Below are 19,991 nucleotides of genomic sequence, written 5' to 3'. Positions count from 1 at the left end.
ATTCTTTGTTGTTTATTTTTTCTTCTCTGCTGATTTAGGGTTGAATTATTTTTGTATAATTATTTTTTATTTCATACTGCCGGTCTTCTTAAATTTTGTTTCGACATGTCTTCATCTTCTAGTATTTTATTAGAGTAGGGCAACATAACATTTCAATCCCACTCCATTGATTTCATTTCCATCTACTAGGTACTTACTTATTTTGAAAATGTGTAACTCAGTGTACCTATATTTACAACAATTGAATGACGATTTAATTGCTGTTCCAATTGCATTGTATAAATTAATAGATTTTCTCATGTAGGCAAGTTCCCCATTCATGTTAATCGAATAGTCACCATACATTAATAATTAAGTTGAATGAGTTTATCATTTTAGATACTCATAAATTCTCTTATCACTCTCACTTTATAATACCGTATGTATTACATATCCCATCCATTTTTCTATTTTTCGAATCAAAGAATTCAAATGACTTTCATTTTTTAGTTCCACTATTCAGGTGTTTTTTAATCAACGTTTTAATGTTTTTTAATAATTAATTCATGTCATCTTTGATTCTTATAAAGTATGCTATTCGTCTGACCCATTTTAGCAAAATTTCTATTTGAGTATATTTTGATTTTTTTTTCTTCATAACATTTTTATGCGTTTTTAACTCAAGATTTTTGAGGTAATTCATTATACACTACCACGCTCGACAGCATGGACAAGAAAATTATAAAAATTGAATTGTGATGTTCGCTTCTCCTTCCTTTCAAAGTAACACATAACATGTGTTATTAAATGCAATTTTCCTACTTTAAAAAACCTTTTAAACTGCATGGAAGTTGAATAAATCTCAAATGTAGAATATATCAATTTACACTGCTTCATTTAAGGTAGGCTAATAAATTATTACCTTTTAATTCATTTGCATTTGCAAAATATTTCTCATACGGGTATATTTTTCAGAACGTTTAGGAATAGAATCATTTATCACACCCTCTAGTCAAAAATCTACTTTTTACTCTACCAAATTACAAGTGAGGCAGTCACAATAATCAATAATAAGTAATATAACTCAATAATAAAGTCATATCCATCAATAATAAGTGATGAGCCTCTCCCAATAATCTTGTAATTATAATAACCGTCTTGATAATTTAAACCGCAATTTTCTAATAAAGTATTCTAAAATCTCGGCATACATTAATGATAATCAAAATTAGGTTTAAAATAATTTCATGATTTTCTCATGACTAGTCTGATGACTGTCATGAGTAACTCAGTGATTAGAGCAAATAAATTTAAATTATTAATAACAGCACATCACAAATAATACATTAAAACATTAGACTTATATGTGAATATGTTACTTGTGTTAGTAGTATATTGTCACTGATATTTATTCTAAACTGTCAGTTCATTTCTAACGTTTTGGAAGAGATCATTTGTTAGAGAGTTTGAATGTTCCATGAATTATTTGGAACATTTATCATTCATATTTTTTTCCTAGTTGGTTCCGATGAGCATTCTCACTCTTTTTTTCTTTCATTCTACGGATTATTGTGAACCCTGGGATTTAGCTACAGTATTATATTATACATAATATTTTTATATTTATAATTGTAAATACAATTTATAACACAAAAGATTACAGTTCACCCAAGCGAATGAGCGAAAATCTTTTTATAAGTTATATTCAATTGTTTATGAGCTTCTCAAGATTATGCATATATATATATATATATATATATAATATATATATATATATATATATATATATATATATATATAAAGTTTCAATTTTCAAATTGCTAGTCTCTGAATAATATATTTGAAATACAACTTGGATACCATTGGAATACAATCACTGTAATTTGTGTACTATGTTTACTCATATTTCTGTAGATATTTTGGTGATTCCTGAACTCATCTCTACTCTTTAAAGAGCTATCCACTCCCATCCTCAAGAAAATCAAGAACTCATTAGGATTAATCTTGTGTCTAAAAACGTTTGCCGAATTTCCTCTATTTCAACTAATAATGAATTCAGAGTCAGAATTCATGAAAAATTTATTTTTAATATAGGGTAACTACTTAATCTAAGTTTTCATTACTTTAACAACTTATGAATTTACAAAAATAGTTTAAGGTCAAGTACAAAATATAAACCTTGAAACACACAGATACTCAATAAGTTATACACGTATAATCTGCAAGTACCAACTATTACAACTTGCAGGTTTAAATATATCTATAGTTGATCATTCATCAAATGGTAATGAATCACTCTTCGAAAACAATGACTGTGAGTAATGTACGCATGGAGTCTCTGGGTGCACTTTTCCATGAGTGGATATTGTATTATGTCGGCAGCTGCACAAATCATCATAATGCCACAAGTAACATGCAATAATAAATTGTAACTGTTTATAGATATTTATCCTTTCCTAATAAGTTGTTATCACTTGATAAAGCAATAATAAAATAAATAATCGAATAATATTTTTGTACTTACACTTTGTGTACTGTATGTGTGACAAAACTATACTCATCATAATTTTTTTACAAAGAGTTCTACATTATTCGGCCAACTACGCGGCTATTCTTTAATCCACGCAAATTGAACTCTGCTATTCGAAATTTCCCTTTTTCCCTTCCAACTTGAAATGAACGCCTATTCAACAAAAATAAAAGACAATGAATACACACACTTCGACAACGAAATCTCGTTTATTACCGGTACATATCTCGTCTAGTATTTCTACTAAATACAAGTACCATTATAATCATTGAGTTAGATTTTCATTCAATAAACTGCTATTTGTTACTCATTTCATGCTAATTGGTATAGACTATTCAGCTCGTGATGGAAACCAAAGTTGAAAAATTAATCTCTTCTACTTTTTAGAAATAATATTGTGATTTTGAAAATGTTGTTCACTCTACTAGTCACTATTTGAAAACATGACAGACAAATTATTCATTCAATTTTCAGTAGAATTGTTTTAGTAACTCATATGTACTTTTACACTTACTATAAGTGTACTTGTAGTCCTATAAGAGATGAAACAATTTCAACGTGTTTTTATAACAGTTAGTTGAATGAGTAGCTAGACATTACAGTATAATCCTACGGTCCTTTAGTCACTGCCAACACAATATAATATTTAATTTTTCAGTATAATATTTCTCAGAATGTTGAATTATCTAGACCATTGTTTTATCATTAATGTAATATAATAAAATAGGTACATCTGTATGAGGATATATATATTTGTTTAGATATTTTGGTGTTTGTCAGCTTCTCCATCCCAAATTGCAAATTTCTTATGTTATTGAATACTTCCGATCATCGTTTTGAGGGTGTCTGCAGTAGACACATGCAATGGTACTTCTTCAGAAGTAAACTTACTTTTCCATACGAGTATATTACTTCTTCAAATATTATATTCTTCATATATCACTTCTTCAGATGTGAACTTAGTCCTTTTTGTAATGTTTTTCATTTATTATAGCCTACTCTCAATATAATAAACATTATACTTCTTCAAGTGTGAATAAGCTACTATAGTATAATGTAGTAGTTGTAGTAGACGATGAATGAAATGTAGATGTAGTTGATAAAATAATGTTGATACGATTTGATTTATCGAGCATTCATTGGAGCTTCAATTCCTCTACAGCTTAAGTAAGTAGCTGTATGCCAATTCGTGAGGTTCCTATGAATTACGTGAATTTATGAGACGAAATTTGAGGGGTACTATTAAAATATCTTTTATTATTGAAAAATCAGTTAATGTTAGAGTACTATGGTAAACCTATCATTAGATTACTATTCATAGTTTCCTAGTTCCATCAGCCAGTAGTTTGATCACTTTTACCGACTTCTTTGGAATGATTCAAATTGAATCAATATTCTCACTTCCTTCAGTATTCATCATAAATTCAAAATTCCAACTGCCAATCCTCAATTCGCGAATGAACAGAACTTCATCAAATAGTTGACTGTTTCTAATCATTGGATAGCCTACTTTGAATTATAATAGCTGCCCTATAATTATCATAATATCAATAATATTGTAATGTGACATTTATTAATGATTATTATTCTATTGTGGAATTGCAGATAAGCCCGCTGATGACTGTCAGCAATGTAAAGAAATCTTAGAAGAACTGGAGAATATTGACGATGATTGTGACCGACATGGTATCACATTCATAAAGACTCAGGTATAGTAAACATATTCTCAGCTACGGTAAATATTAAGTCTTTATAAGTAAGGAATACAGTTATAACACGACTATAGTTTTATTAAAGTGTGAAATTTTTATGAAAAGAAAAAATTCAAATGAAGTTTTTCAAAAGCTAAACTCATTTTTTTCAAATTATCGATGAATTGAGACTTAAGTTGAAATCAAGAAATGAGATGCAATAACATATTATAATTATAATATTATATTATAATATACAAACATATTATTATATTTAGCATATTGTAAGAAGAGGCTTCGTTGCACATTGCAATAATTACAATTCTTGGAAAACTTTATAATGTTTTTTATTAAGATTCAGGAAATTAAATATTCTAGGTTGTGCTTGTTGTCCTATTTTCAATAATTTCCTTGATTCATGTAGCCTTTATTGGTCAATAAAAAAAAATGAAATGCAATAAATTACCACTAAACTTGGTCAATAATTATATTTTCCACCATCATACTATGATTTATTTTAATACAATATTCTTATATTATAAAATGTATTCAATAACACTCTTTGTGGCTAGCTCTGAAGAGCACAGAAGAGAACTTTTTCAGTGGAACATGTATACTTTGTTTTTGTGAAAATTATCTTTCTGTTCCAGGACTTCCAAATAGCTGAGAACTTCGGTGTTTCAGATTTTCCATCCCTCGTATATTTTGAAAATCAAATTCCAAATGTGTTTGAAGGTTGGTAGAATAATTCAATTTTAATATAATATTCCTACGTTGGAATATATATCATACTGTTACCATTACTTATTCTATTTGATGCTATTAATTATCAGGGTGTGTTTAAAAAATTATTTTCCAAGAACGTAAAAAAATATGCAAAGAACTTATAACAGCTTGTCTGGGCGCCTAGATGTCTTCTAGTTTTCTCGCGCTAAATTACGGAAAGCGTTTTATTATGATAATTGAATCTTGTGTAAGCATGAACTGATTAAATAAATAGTTGGTGTATCAGTGTAGATGTGCATATGGTTTGGGACGTCGTTCAGTTATAAAATAATGTTATTTATTTTATTGATGAAATTTTTGTTTATTATTTGTTATTATAATCTTTAATTTTTATAAGTTTTGGAATCTTGAACTTTCAATTTGTTTTATTTTTACTTTTTTCATAAGTATTTGAAATCTTTGTATTTTTCATTTTTAAGTTAGGTGGTATTTTTGTTGTTTGTATTATTTATTATTGCATAAGTTCGTATTATTTTTATGATTATTTTATTTTTTCATTTGTATCTGTACAATTTTTATTGTTAAGGAGACATATTTGGGGAAACCAGTTGTCTCAATTGTGAATAAATAAATACATGAATGAACTATTGATTGCGTGCAATAACGCATGAAATTAATAACTAAAATAAAATAGTATTGTCTCTCGAACTTTCTCTGCTTTGAACTTGGGCTGTCCTGTTGCCAGTATGTCTTGAAGGAGATTAGCTTTTGATGTAAGCATTTTCGATACACCAACCCCAACAGCCATCAGCCGTTTTCACACCGATATCTCGCCGACACGACATACAGACAGGATTTACTCTGATGGACAGTATAAGAGGAGGCTGCGGGTTATAACTGCGCGAGGTCTACTGTTCACAGAACCACTAGTACAATAATGGTGTATATTTACATACACACACTTGTAACTTCGAAATAATGAAATTGAGGGTTATACAAATGCTTTGTCAAGAGTGCCCACAGAGGGAGGGAGGTTTGGACGCATACTGTGTTCTTAAAATTCTTGGAGGGGGACTTAGAATCACATTTTGGGAAGTGTCGGTCCGTAAAAGGTCAAAAAAGGTCGGCAGCATTAGAATGACCACTGGCACTGATACTATACACTACTGTGGTGGGGGGGTTTGTCACATAAACCCCTGGCTTTGTCACATAAATTTAGTAAGAAATTCTCATTTCTTTAAAAACTTACAATTTTGTTTAGTATTGTTTTTGTTGAGTTCAATTTGACATGATGTTTTTTAATTCAGCCTAAGGCCCGCCGCAAAGTGGACCCACGCTAATCCACGAAAAGCAGTGAGATGTTTTGTAAACCATTGCCAGGCTTCTCCAGACATCTGTGTAATGATAATAATACATGCAATGAATAATCCACTTGTCAGCTGATTGATTATGAATAATTCTATAGCAATGGTTTACAAAACATCCCACGGCGTGGGTTGCTTTTCGTGGATAAGCGTGGGTCTACTTTGCGGCGGACCTTATATAATAGGAAAATTGTACTCTAAAATGAATTGAAATTTTTAAAACATTGAAGCATTGACATTTCCAAAATTCATAACAAAGTATTCTAGCAACACAAGATGATGGTGACAAATGACTTGATATGTGAAACCTTGAATTCTGGTACCCGCTTACCGAACATTTTTTATAGATGGATGTTGTGTCCACTCTACATGCAGATCACGTAGAAATTGGAATTGGTATAAATGCTTTTCAAACAATAACTACAATTATTCAGTGTGAATTTTCTTCTTTTCTTGTAAAACGATCAATTTTGAAATTCTGTAGGTGATTTGGCAGAGGAGGAAGAAGTTCTACAATGGCTTATAACTCAGCGCACTGAAGACCGGATAGAACTGATTACCAGAGCAATGTTGGAAACAATGGTTGAAGAGACACAGTATCTTGCAGTCTACTTTTGTGAGTTTCATTTCTACCATTTCGTTTTCAAATACCAACAATTAAATCAACAAAGTTACTTAACTGTTTCAAAATCTATTTAAGGATCTATGACTGACGAATCTCTGGATTTTTCATTTTGCTATATTATGTGACAATTTCAGCTTAATCTATTTCTCTGGACAAATTAATTTTCTGTTTGTTAAAGCTAAGTTGATCAACTCTCCTCCCTCGTGTTCAGACTACAATTATGAGCATTGAAATTATTGTACCTGTATGTGTTTGATATTGCAGACAAACTATCCTGCAATATATGTGACACCATCCTTGAAGATTTGGAGAAGATTGATGACGAGCTGGACGTATTTGGAATACATATGGTGAAGATCCAAGACCCTCAACTGGCGAAACGATACTCCATCAAAACGTTCCCTGCCCTTGTTTACTTTCGTAATGGCAATCCTCTTCTTTTTGAAGGTATACTACCATCTATTCAATTTTGGAATATTGATGCTTCTTCACTTTGTTCATAATTGCTTTATCCTTGGCAAACACCGTGAAATTCAGTGGAAAAGAGATTACTGATATTATGATAATCCCTCATATAAACCAAAGAAACTATTGTCAGCCGTGCCGTAACTCTTTTTTGTTTTACATTACGAACAGAGATATTGTGGAATTTCTCCATATCAAGGTAAAATAAAAGCGATATTGTAGCTTGTAATTAAATTAATCAAATTATGTGGAACTGACAATATCGCTTTTATTTCACCTCAGTAGTTTTTTTCAATATTGAAAAAAAATATCAAGCATTTGATTCACAATCTACAGAAAAATATTCAACTATTTTTCAAATGTCTGAATTGCAATAGTTTGGAGTAAATAAATTGTGTTTCTTGATGGAAGAGAATATTTTCAATACCTATTAACAATTATTCTCAGTGAATTCTTGGAACAGTTTAAAAAACTTTGACGCTGATTACTCATTTTTCATTTACTCATAGACCTACTATCCTTCATCTCTATCATTCAAATGTTTCTATGTCTATCCTCTGATTTTTAGAATCATGACTAATTGAATGAAAAAGACTAAGAAATTGTCAAAAAACCACTGTTTTTCTACACAAAGAGTATTCGAAGTATTTACAATAATTTTTGACAATTTCTTAGTCTTTTTCATTCAATATGAATAATTACCACAATATCAACTTCTCAACTACACAAAAAAAATCATGACTAAGTTTGATTCTCTATTGTTATTAACAAGCTATCAACTAAGCTGCCACTTCACCTGCCTTAATTGCCTTTTATCTTTCCTGTTTCTCATTTAGTATGATTTTTCGAATTTTAAGATGTAATGGAGAATGGAGAATCTTCTATATAATAAGAGAGAGTAGGGTTGTGTTTGTTCATGTGTTCGTTTGTTCGCATCAAAACATGTCAACTTGTGGATTGCATACCGGAAAAACGGGAATGATTTAGATCTCCAGATTTTGCACATAGATTCTAAAAATATCAATCTCGTGCACCTTGAAGCCCAAATTTCAATTTTCCGTCTAGATTTTTCAGAATTAATGTTCAAACTTCATTCATGCTACCGTACATGAAGTTCCATTTATGTCATAGGCTACATTGTCATTGTTGTAGCTCAGAAGTGGGTTTTTTATGAGGAGGTTTTATAATGCTGTTACAAGACAAATATTTTCGAACGGAGGCGTGTAGCGTAACGGTAGAACGCTCGCTTTCGGAGCGATGTTTCCTCGGTTCAAATCCCGTTTCTTCCCAATTTTTTTGTTCTAAGTTTCTTCCCTCGAAACGTATTATTATCAATTATTTTTTGAAGGAATTTGTTTTCATTACAATTGAACTGCGATTTTATCAAATAATTATTTTTAATGTAAAAGTTTGCCACCAGTACAAATGAAATGGACATAGTCTCTTCATGCTGTAGGCCTATATTGAATTTCATATGAAAAACATGAATAGATCACAATAAAATAAGTAATAATTCATATTCTTCAGTTATAATGTACTATCAGACACAAATTCGCAGTGAAACGAATATTTTAGGTATTTTGTTTGGAATTGGGAAAACAAAAGGCTGCCTGATTCAAATTGAGGAGGATCTAATCGATACTAAAATTTATTGATGTATTGAAAAAAATCAATATGATTATGTGAGGTTTTCAAGTATTATGTCTTCTTCAATATTATATATACTATAAAGGAAAGAACTGGCTTATACACGTAAGGAATAGGGAATTATGTTTGACGCATCATCACGTCTGAACTACTCAACTGATTAATTTGAAATTTTGCATATAGATTTTTAATTAACCGAGGATGGTTATATGCCTATTTTCAGTTGTTCAAAATTTCATTACGTCAAGTTTTAAATTTGTCATGCTTCCAGTTGTTGTATAGAAGCAGCTAAACATTTCTTTTAAAAGGGACATTAGATGATAGGTATGATTGGGGATCCTATTCGAATAAAAATAACTGATTTTCTGTCGCATCAAAATTTTGTTCCGCCATTTTGAATTCAACTTAATTTTTTTAAATTGGAAGGTAGTCATATGAGAAAGTTAGAAGACAGAAAACTTACAGAATAAATAAAAAATAATAAACTTACAAAAAATACAGAATTTCAAGAGAAAATGAATGGTGAAACCGCACCGATTTCCCAAACCGTTCAAAAGTTATTCTCATTCAAAGATGCTGATAAATCATCCATATATCCATCATCTTTACTATAATAATGGAAAGAGGTGGCTCATACATGTAAGTGAAATTATGTAGGAAAATTATGTTTGACGCATCATCACGTCTGAACTACTGGACTGATTGATTAGAAATTTTGCATAGAGATTCTTTATTAACCGAGGATGGTTATAGGCCTATTTTTAAATTTCGAATTTTTTATTACGTCAAGTTTTCAGTTTGCAAAGTTTTAAAATAGAACCTTGCGAAGCACGGGCTACCTACTAGTTAACTATAAAATAAAGCCGGCTGAGCCCGTAATTCGCCTCCCTGGAGAGAACATTAATGTAGTCATCCTATCCGTATGTGCAATGAGATGTATTTCGGATGTTCAAAGAATCATCTTAAATTTAATCATCTAATAAGTTATGATTGGTATATGTGCAATGAAATGTGTTCAGGTGATCTGCAGAATGAAGAGTCGGTGTTGGAGTGGCTGATCGATGACGACAATAGAGAGCTGGCTGATGAGATAGAAGAAGTCAACAATCGCATGTTGGAGCGTCTCCTTGATGAGTCGCTATTTTTGGCTGTATTTTTCTGTAAGTTTTCTCATCTAAAAAGCGCTATTGCAGGCACCAAATCATTTTCCAGGATTAAACTAATAGTCCAGTCACTATATACATTGGTGCTTGCAATTTATATTGTAGTTCTGATTTTTTAATATATTATTTGGATACATGACAGAAGTCTAGAACCACTTTCCTCATGCATAATTTCCTTGTGCTAGATACAGAATGGCCCAAAAACCTCGTATTTTCTGTTCATTTCCAGTTCTTAGCTATTTCTGCCAAATCCAGTAATCAGACAGAAAATTTACTCTCGCCTTTTTTTAGATTATAAAATTCTGAATAAAATGAAATCATTCGGAACTCTTCATCTCCAATGAGTACTGAGTTATGATTTTTCAAAAATGAGTGAAATTTAAAGAAAAAATCAATTCTGATGGATTTTAGTTCTTGATCAACAATATCTTCCGATTGTTACCATTTAGATGTATAATTCAAAATCCCACTGGACCTATTTTTGTGCTCTATCTCATATAGATGTTCAGGTACCTGACAACAATGCTCCTTGTATTGTGAAAATCACCCAATTTTCAGCTTCATCATCACCAACTGCATTGTCCTCACATCGATATTTCGCACAATGACATAAGTTTATGAGATTATTTTCTATGAGAATCACCAATTAGATGTACTTCATTTCAGTATTTCCTAGTGTAGAGGCGCGCATGAGGATACCTCAAGGATCAAAATTTCAAACACTTACCGGTATAACTTTTGACACAATGCTCAGATATCGTGAAAATACAAGGAGCATTGTTGTCAGGTGTACCTGGAAATCTATATGAGAAAATATGAGAAAGAGCACAAAAATAGACCAGAGGGATTTTGAATTATAAATCTAAATGATGGTACCTAGCAATCGGAAGACATTGCTAATCAAGAACTAAAATTTTTAGTTCAACTCATTGGAGATTAAGAGTTCAGAATGATCTCATTTTATTCAGGATTCTATAATCTAAAAAAAAGCGAGAGCAAATTTTCTGTCCGATTACTAGATTTTGCAGAAATAGCTGATAACTGGAAAATGAACCGAAAATACGAGGTTTTCGAGCCACCCTGTATCTAAATTACAAGGAAATTTTGTTTGAATAAATTGGTTCTGGACTTCTGTCATGTATCCGAATAATATATTTAAAAATCAGAACTACAATATAAATTGCAAACACACCCCTCTCTTTATATCTATATTGTCTTGACTATAATTTATTCCCTCTGATTTAAAACGTGTGATGAAATGAAATATTTTTAAGGACTAATTATTTTTTCTTTGGTTTGTATCACACAAGGAGGCCAGGCTTGGACACCTGTCTCTATGCTTATCAATGTCCTAATAGTTTTTTTTAAACAACTTGGCCTTCGAAATACAATTAAAAAATGGCACATCTACTTACAGTTACGGTCTAACATGTTGACATGTGGACCGACTTACCCCTTTCTCACTATCAAGACGCTTGTATGGATGCGTCAATGGCAATAACAATACTTTCACCCGCTCCTTCACCAACAAACCTGGGATCTTCCTTATATAGGTACCACATCACTGTAGTAGCTCAAAGACTTTCTAAAATGTTGATAATTTTTAGAAACAAACATTGCGAAGGAGAAGTCGTCTTGTGTGTATGCTCGTAATTACTAAATAAAAATAGATATGCTTAAAAAGCTGATCAACTGGAAAGCTGGCAAGAAAGTGACTACTCACAAAATAATATTAATCAGATATTTTCACTGAATAGTTTAATAGTTGATAAGTTCCAACATTTTCATAGAAGTTACTTTTTATATTTCCCATCATTAATTACAATTTACTGTTCGGACTCATGTTACATGATTATTTTTTTCAGATGATGAGGAATGTCCAGAATGTGATGAAATATTGGAAGAACTTGAAGTAATTGATGGGGAAGCAGATCTCTATGGTGAATACATTACTTACTCCTCATCGAATATTTTTCAATTCAATATCTATGTATCTGAATATTCCTTCATTTAATTCGATTTCCAACATTTTTGAAGTGATTCACACCAACAGCTCGTAATGGAAAGTGAAATTGAAGAAAATAATTTCCTTTGCCATTTTATCCTCATTGATAATTCCTCAATCGGAATGTTAGCTATGTTATTTAAAGTATCTTATAAAATGAATGATTGAATTAATATGCCATGATTTAAAGCACATTTGAATTAGAGTTGATCTGTGGTATTTCCCGATTCGAGTATAATCTGTCTTGAAAGTGTGACCATTCACCTTGAAAGGGATTTCGTTCCATTATTCCCCCATAAAGTTGAATATTCCACTAATTGGAATAAAATTAATAATTTAATTCCATTCATCTGGATTGTAGAGACTAGGCCTATAATGATTTGAATTGATGCATTTGATACATTTTTATTCCATTGTATGAGTCTATTATCTATGACTTTATCAGTCTAATCATGAAAACATTTTCTATTCGTTGATTAATGTAATTGGTGGAACATTGTTGATGCACCGTTTCACCTAGAGATGAAATATGTTTTAAAAAAGATTTTAATTATTATCGGTTTCTTGTAACTGATAACACTCCATTTTAATTACCAACACATTTCTATTTTCTCAGGTATTGACATGGTGAAGATTTCGGATCCAGAAGCAGCAACAAAATACAACATCATCAATACTCCATCTCTAGTTTACTTCAGAAAACGAGTTCCTTTACTTTATGATGGTAAGTTTAAAATATGTATCTAGAATAAAATAAAATATTGTCAAATTAGTAGATGAAATGCAAAATAATAATTATAATCCATTAACTAATTGCATTCTTCTTCTTCTTCTTTGGCTGTGCCTTATCCCATTTGAATGGGGTCGGCATTCCTTCCTCTTAGTCTGCCTCTCCACAAAGCCCTATCCAATACTTCCTCTCTCCTCCAACCACTCTCCCGCAAGTCAGCCGCTATTCTATCTCCCCACCTCATCCTAGGTCTACCTCGTCCTCTCACACCATCCAAAACCAAATCCTGCACTCTTCGTCCAACATCATCCTCCTCCCGTCGCTGTACATGCCCAAACCACATCATCCTTGTCTTCTGCATTTTCTTTCCCAGTGGTCCAACTTTTACAGTGCCTCTGATCAATTCATTTCTTATTTTATCTCTTCTTGTAACCCCGCACATCCTTCTTAACATTCTCATTTCAGTCACTTCCATCTTTCGTTCCTGTTTCTTTGAAATGGGCCATGTTTCTGTTCCATACAGCATAGCTGGCCTCACAACTGATCTATACACTTTTCCCTTCATTTGACAATTTGGCATTGCGTACCAATAAACAGAAATAAATGTGATGTGAATAAAACTAAAAAAAATACACTCATCATCAGATTTTCCAGATTAGCACATAGATTATCCATATTTCTTCAAAATTATTTATATTCCATTGTTAACATAAAGATAACATTTCAATTTAAACACTCTATCATAAACATTAAACAACTATTTCATAGTTATCCTTGTTCAAGTTTACCTCTATGGACTAGAAAGACCAGTGATTCTCTTATTCAAGTTAATCACGTTCTACTTGCCATTCTTATCGCATGATCTCATTGTATCAATAGTTTACAGTATGTTACCGTATAATTTGGTTATTGCACATGAACAGTTAGTATAAGTCATTTATAACTGCTCACTTTCAATCTTTATTATCCAGGTATTCGTATATAAGAAGTTTGATATTCTCTCATCACAGGTGATCTATTTGACGAGGAAAAAATATTGGCTTGGCTTACATCTCAGGACGTGTTCGAAATAAGAAATGAGATTGAAGAAGTCAACAGGAAAATGCTTGATAAGCTACTGGAAGAAAATGAATTCCTATCTGTTTACTTTTGTGAGTATCGATCATTATCATCGCCTACAATCTTCATAAACTCTGTAATCTTGGTTTCTATTTTCAAAAGGTACATGGATACAAATCCATGTATTTTATATATATTTTTTAAATACACTTTTTTTAAATTATGTAGGTCTAGCATGCCTAGTAACTTATAATGTTTAAGAGATTCAATAATGATTTTAATGCTGAAAATTCGAATGATACTACAACAGGAATTTTACCTAGGAAGTATAAATTTAGTAGAAATTTACTAGACTCCAATTAATCATATTTAATTTTTTCTACAATATACTTGAAATATGAAATGTGATATTCTTTTATTAAATTTCATGAATTTTGTTGTTGTACAATCCACGGATGATTCATCAATAACAAATATTGGTTGTGAAATGTTGAACCTAACTGTTACAGATGATCATGATGAAGAGGAAGAAAGCCAGGCGGTTCTTGAGAAGCTGGAAAAAATAGATTCAGAAACGGAAAACATGGACATCACATTGGTGAAAATGGGAGATCCTAGATACGCCCGTAAATGGGGTGTTACCAAACTGCCATCGGTTGTTTACTTCAGGAATAGATTCCCCAGCATATATAGAGGTACCACTACTAAGTTACTTGTTAACAACTAATTATGCTGGTTTTACAAACTATGTAATCTATTGAATTCTGTTTTCAAAAATTATTCAGCTACGGTACATACATCGATAATATTGAACTCACGGATAATGAACAAATTCTTCAATCGAAGGCCTGTCATTCAATTGCATTTATTTGCAATATTGAATTTTAGATAGAGATAAACTTTTATGTAAATTAGTGTAGAATTTAATTTTAGATGGGCAAAAATTAATAAGATAAGAACTTTACAAGATCAATAACTCAATAACATTAGAAAAAATAAAGCATAAATAATTTGCGAAGTATAATAACTTTGATTATTGTTATGAACTCTGATATCATACTTCTATTTATAAACATGAGAATGTGATAAAAAATATTCTGTGATATTTTTTCTTATTTGATGCGCATGCATATTCATTTTTCCTCACGAAATAACGTAGGTTGAGGTAGTTTTTGCCATTTAATTTCATATTATTTGTTGTTTGTTCTACAGGTGACTTCACAAATGAAATGGAAGTGTTGGAATGGCTGCGCAAGAACCGATACAGACAACCAGAACTGAATCTATTCATGTACGCATTGATTGCTATAACACTGGCATTCGTTGCATACACCGCCTTCCTCATGTACGGATTCCAACAAGCACCCAAGCAGGTTTGAGAGGGGGGACAGCTGGCCAGGATGCAAATGTGGTCTCCGTCAAGCTGATGTATTCTTTCCATGAAAGTAGCTGAGAGCTGAGAGCTTGCAATTGCCATCTCATCAATGTCGCCGTGCAATGTGTGATAGCCTACAGCGAAAATAAACTATTTTAATATTGTGATTTAATGAAATGACTAGAATGGTTTGTGTAATTGGGTAATCTAGTGAGGGATTTATTGGTGTGTAATTAGAAATAAAAGACAATTATTATTTTGGATCGAGAGGTGAGAAAAGTATTGCGTGTATCTGTAATTATATATGTTTATGATTTTCTGTACATTTATTTAGGTTCACATTATTATAGGGTTGATTTTATCGTTTTGTGAATGTAGAGAATGCTGTAAATGTATTGAATCGTGACAATCTATAATAAAATAAATGAAATTATCAAATTCTCAATTCCAAAAAGTCAACACTAAATAAGAATTATCCTCTATTCCACGATATCAAAGTCATCATCATGGTAGAGGTCATACAACTAGAAAGTTTGATATTCATCAAACATATTGACAAATAATATATTTGTCATCTTCATTTTAAAACATATGGTGCGGTACTCTTTTTCTTTTTCAAGCTCCTGTCTTTATATTATCTTTCTCGTCCTTATAAATTATCTGTTTTAAAACGAATTTTCAACTATAACTAGGCCTAAAACTTGACATATTATGTCCTATTCGATTGAAATAAGTGGTAATACGTATATTATACTCTATTATCTTCATATTATAATTTTCAAGGATGAATCCTTAGGTTCATGTTAATTAAATGCTATTTCTTTACTACGATTATAGATTCTGTATAAGCAAGGTATCGTATGAGAAAAAAATCAAATTCTAAAAAATTTGCTCAAACTATTTTCAAGAAATATTACTTATTACTTCTCTTTCCCTCTTTGAAAAATTGTGTACATATACAGTTTTTTTGACATGTTGCTCTACAGCAATAAAATAGTTGAATATTATGATAAAAAAACTTGAAGTAGGTGTAGGTTATATTATAAATTAAGATTGAAAATGTAAGAAAAAGAAACATAAATTTAGATGATGCGGGTTTTTTGAAATTTAGTAAAACTACAGAGCAAGCAAGCCTACTCCTATTTTCGATTATTTATGAAAGGAATATTTTGTGGCAAAATTGCACATTTATTTAGTGGCAAGCTATTATATTCTATAGATAGGCCTATCTCTCTAATGCAAAATACAATCAATTTATTCTCATATAACATTAAAAAATCTATTTTCCTAGTGGGTTCTTAAACCTTCCGCAATCTAAATAATAAAAATAGTATTTACTCTTCCAACATGAATAATAATGTATTTTGGTCTCCAGAATAATGAATAACAATCCGTTTTTTTACATAATGGTGAAACTTTGCTATAGATACAAGTTGATTTATTTCAGTGATTAATTGTAGAACGGAATCTATTATCATTGTAATATTGTTGAAAATAAACAAGATTTTCTAATTGTGAACTTTTGTGCAGTAAAATCTGAAAATAACATATTTTATTCCGTTTATTAATAATTTATTGAGAACTTTCATAATTATTGAAGCATTGACTCTTTTTAATATTAAAGCAGAAGCAAAGTTGTCATTTATGATTATCAGAGTTTTAGGAATATCGTATGAAGTCATGCCAATTTATTTTATTTTTCAAGAATACCAACGATGACAATGTTGAAAATCCAATAATAAATAATGAAATGTATTTTTCATAAGACTATAAATAATTATTCATCCATCCTCTGTCCTAAACTTCTATACATTTTAAATATTGATATAGTATTTACTCTACGAAATATAATAATCTATTTTAAAATGAAGGAAAGAACTGGTTTATAAACGTATGGGACAGGAAATTCACGAATGACGCATCATCACGTCTGAACTAGGTACTGGACTGATTAACTTGAAATTTGGCAAATCTGAATGTCAACGTCAACAATGCTTGTTGTCATCAACTTGGGAAGTTTAGGTTAGAGGTTCTATCCTACTCTGAAAATCGAATTTGAATATAGTTTATAATATATATCTTATCTGTATTTCATTCATCCAAATAAAATGATAATATCTTATTGCAGAATACTTTATTCAATTCTAGAAGCATAAACTGATTCCGTTTAATAAACTGTTTGTAGAAATGTTCTGCACTATGGATATTGCCCAAGTAATAGTTCCAAAATTATCCACAAGGTTTCGTGATAAACGAAGAACTATGAGGTTTGAGGTTAGATTCTATTATTTTCTGAAAATTGAATTTGAATAGTTCATAATATATTTCATTCATCCAAATAAAATGATAGTATCTTATTGCAAAATACTTTATCCAATTCTAGAAGCATAAACTGATTCTGTTTCATAAACTATTTTTTAAACACGTTCACATCAAATCAGAATCAGCTGACTTCACGGTTATTTTACAGCCCTAGGGCTGTAAAAATTTTCCCGGCCTGGTCAGAAAACAATCATTTTCGGCCTCCATATGACACACGAAAACCAGATCATTACATCCAAGTGGGGCGAAATAGTATATTTCGCACTTAGGGTCGAAAATGAGACTTTTCCGGCTCGAAATCGGTTTTCAAGTCCGAGGCCATAGGCCGAGGACTAGAAAAGATTGAGAGCCGGAATAGTATATTTCGCACCTAGGGCCGAAAATGAGACTTTTCCGGCTCGAAATCGGTTTTCAAGTCCGAGGCCGTAGGCCGAGGACTAGAAAAGATTGAGAGCCGGAAAAACATTTTTGCCCGTGGTGCGAACGCTATTTTTCGCCACACAGAGAAATAAACAATATATATGAGAATAATTGTTTATTAAGCAGTTCCGAAAACAAAAGTGGAAGGTCATAGCTCTAGCTATTAGTATAGTTATTAGTATCTAGTTATTAAAGTATAGAAAACTGAAGAATACATAATACTTGGAAACCTCACAGAATCATATTGATTTTTCCAATACATCAATAAATTTTAGTTCTATTAGGATCCTCCTCAATTTGAATCAGGCAGCCTTTTGTTTTCCCAATTCCAAAAAAAAATACCTAAAATACTCGTTTCACTGGGAATTCGTGTCTGATAGTAGCCTACATTATAACTGAAGAATAAAAATTATTACTCATTTTATTGTGATCTATTCATGTTTTTCTTATGAAATTCAATAAATTATAGGCCTACAGCATGAAGACTATGTCCAATTCATTTGTACTGGTGGCAAAATTTTACATTGAAAATAATTATTTGATAAAATCCAAGTTCAATAGTAATGAAAACAAATTCCTTCAAAAAATAATTGATAATAATACGTTTCGAGGGAAAAAATTAAGAACAAAAAAATGGGAAGCATCGGGGGATTTGAACCGAGGTACCATCACTCCGTAAGCAAGCTTCTTACCGCTGCGCTACATAGACGTTGGTAAATGGTAGTCTTATAACCTGCTCATAAAAATACACACTTTGGGCTATGGAACTTCAATTAGCCTACGGTAGCATAGATGAATTTGAACATTAATATTCTGAAAAATCTAGAAGGAAAATAGAAATTTGGGCTTCCAGGTGCATGAGATTGATATTTTTAGAATCTATGTTCAAAATTTGGAGATCTAAATCATTCCCGTTTTTCCGGTATGCAATCCACAAGTTGACATGTTTTGATGCGAACAAACACAACCCCACTCTCTCTTATTATATAGAAGAAGAAGATATCTTACCTCTATTTCATTCATCCAAATAAAATGATAGTATATTACTGCAGAATACTTTATTCAATTCTAGAAGCATAAACTGATTCTGTTTCATAAACTATTTGTTAAAACGTACAGCACCATGGATATTGCCCAAGTAGTTCCAAAACTATCCACCAGGTTTTGTGATAAACGCAGTACTATGACAAACCACTCTCTGTCTCAGACAGCACCGTATCACGCATGCGTTAGCAACGGGTTTTTCCCGTTCCATTCAGTCAGTTCTTTGAATGTAACGTTCTTTGTGATGATGGTTACCGAGCACTGTAACTGGAGCCAATCGTCATTCTATTTGATGAAGATATTATTATTCAATGATCATTTATCATTAAATTCAATATAATAATTAATATATTATCATTTTATTTTATAAAAGAAAGAGTATCTTTGAAAAATATAATTAATAAAATATAACAGTTGTTATTTAACTGATGTTGAAAAACACTATACCCTAACTAAGTCAGCATAAATATTGTCATTTCAAAACAAAAACCGAACCCTCAACCTCCCCTTTTACATTTAAAACATCAATAAACATAACTATTTGAAAAACCTCTAATCCCTTCCAGCATATTGCAATTTCAAAGCAAAATCCTAACCTATCTTTCCACCTTTGAAAATCAAAAAGCATAATTCTACCTGGACCCTAGCCCTTTCTAGCATATTGCAATTTTAAAGCAAAAACCTAACCTAACCTTATGAAACATTATTGAATATAATCCAAAAAAAACCTAACCACTAACCCCTTGTCCCTTCACATTTGATAATTTAGATTTCAAAGCAAAATCCTAACCCCCTAACTTATCCTTTCACATTTGAAACATCAAAAAACTTAACTCCAACTGTACC

The 19,991-nt window shown here is 31.3% G+C and overlaps 1 protein-coding gene across 5 annotated transcripts in view; it reads left to right on the top strand.

Annotated features, from left to right (window-relative positions):
- The window catches only part of LOC111055351, a 110,051-nt gene extending 92,937 nt beyond the window's left edge, over positions 1–17,114 (top strand). For 2 of the 5 annotated variants that reach the window (XM_039434536.1, XM_039434557.1), the window contains exons 20-30: positions 2,228–2,293; positions 4,115–4,218; positions 4,851–4,935; positions 6,775–6,906; positions 7,180–7,362; positions 10,047–10,187; positions 12,056–12,130; positions 12,812–12,919; positions 13,936–14,076; positions 14,494–14,679; positions 15,197–17,114. In XM_039434536.1, the coding sequence (XP_039290470.1) occupies positions 2,228–2,293; positions 4,115–4,218; positions 4,851–4,935; positions 6,775–6,906; positions 7,180–7,362; positions 10,047–10,187; positions 12,056–12,130; positions 12,812–12,919; positions 13,936–14,076; positions 14,494–14,679; positions 15,197–15,363 (1,388 nt within the window). In that variant the 3' untranslated portion in view covers positions 15,364–17,114. Of the gene's footprint in view, positions 1–2,227; positions 2,294–4,114; positions 4,219–4,850; positions 4,936–6,774; positions 6,907–7,179; positions 7,363–10,046; positions 10,188–12,055; positions 12,131–12,811; positions 12,920–13,896; positions 14,077–14,493; positions 14,680–15,196 lie in introns of those variants that run through there. The other 3 variants (XM_039434563.1, XM_039434543.1, XM_039434549.1) reach the window with 2 other exon arrangements.
- The last annotated feature ends 2,877 nt before the right edge of the window (positions 17,115–19,991 follow it).

Source organism: Nilaparvata lugens, chromosome 1 (assembly GCF_014356525.2).
Source record: "Nilaparvata lugens isolate BPH chromosome 1, ASM1435652v1, whole genome shotgun sequence".
In the NCBI taxonomy this organism is placed as follows: Eukaryota; Metazoa; Arthropoda; class Insecta; order Hemiptera; family Delphacidae; genus Nilaparvata; species Nilaparvata lugens.
The sequence above is the reverse complement of the archived record's forward strand: the minus strand, read 5'-3'. Positions and strand labels throughout refer to the sequence as shown.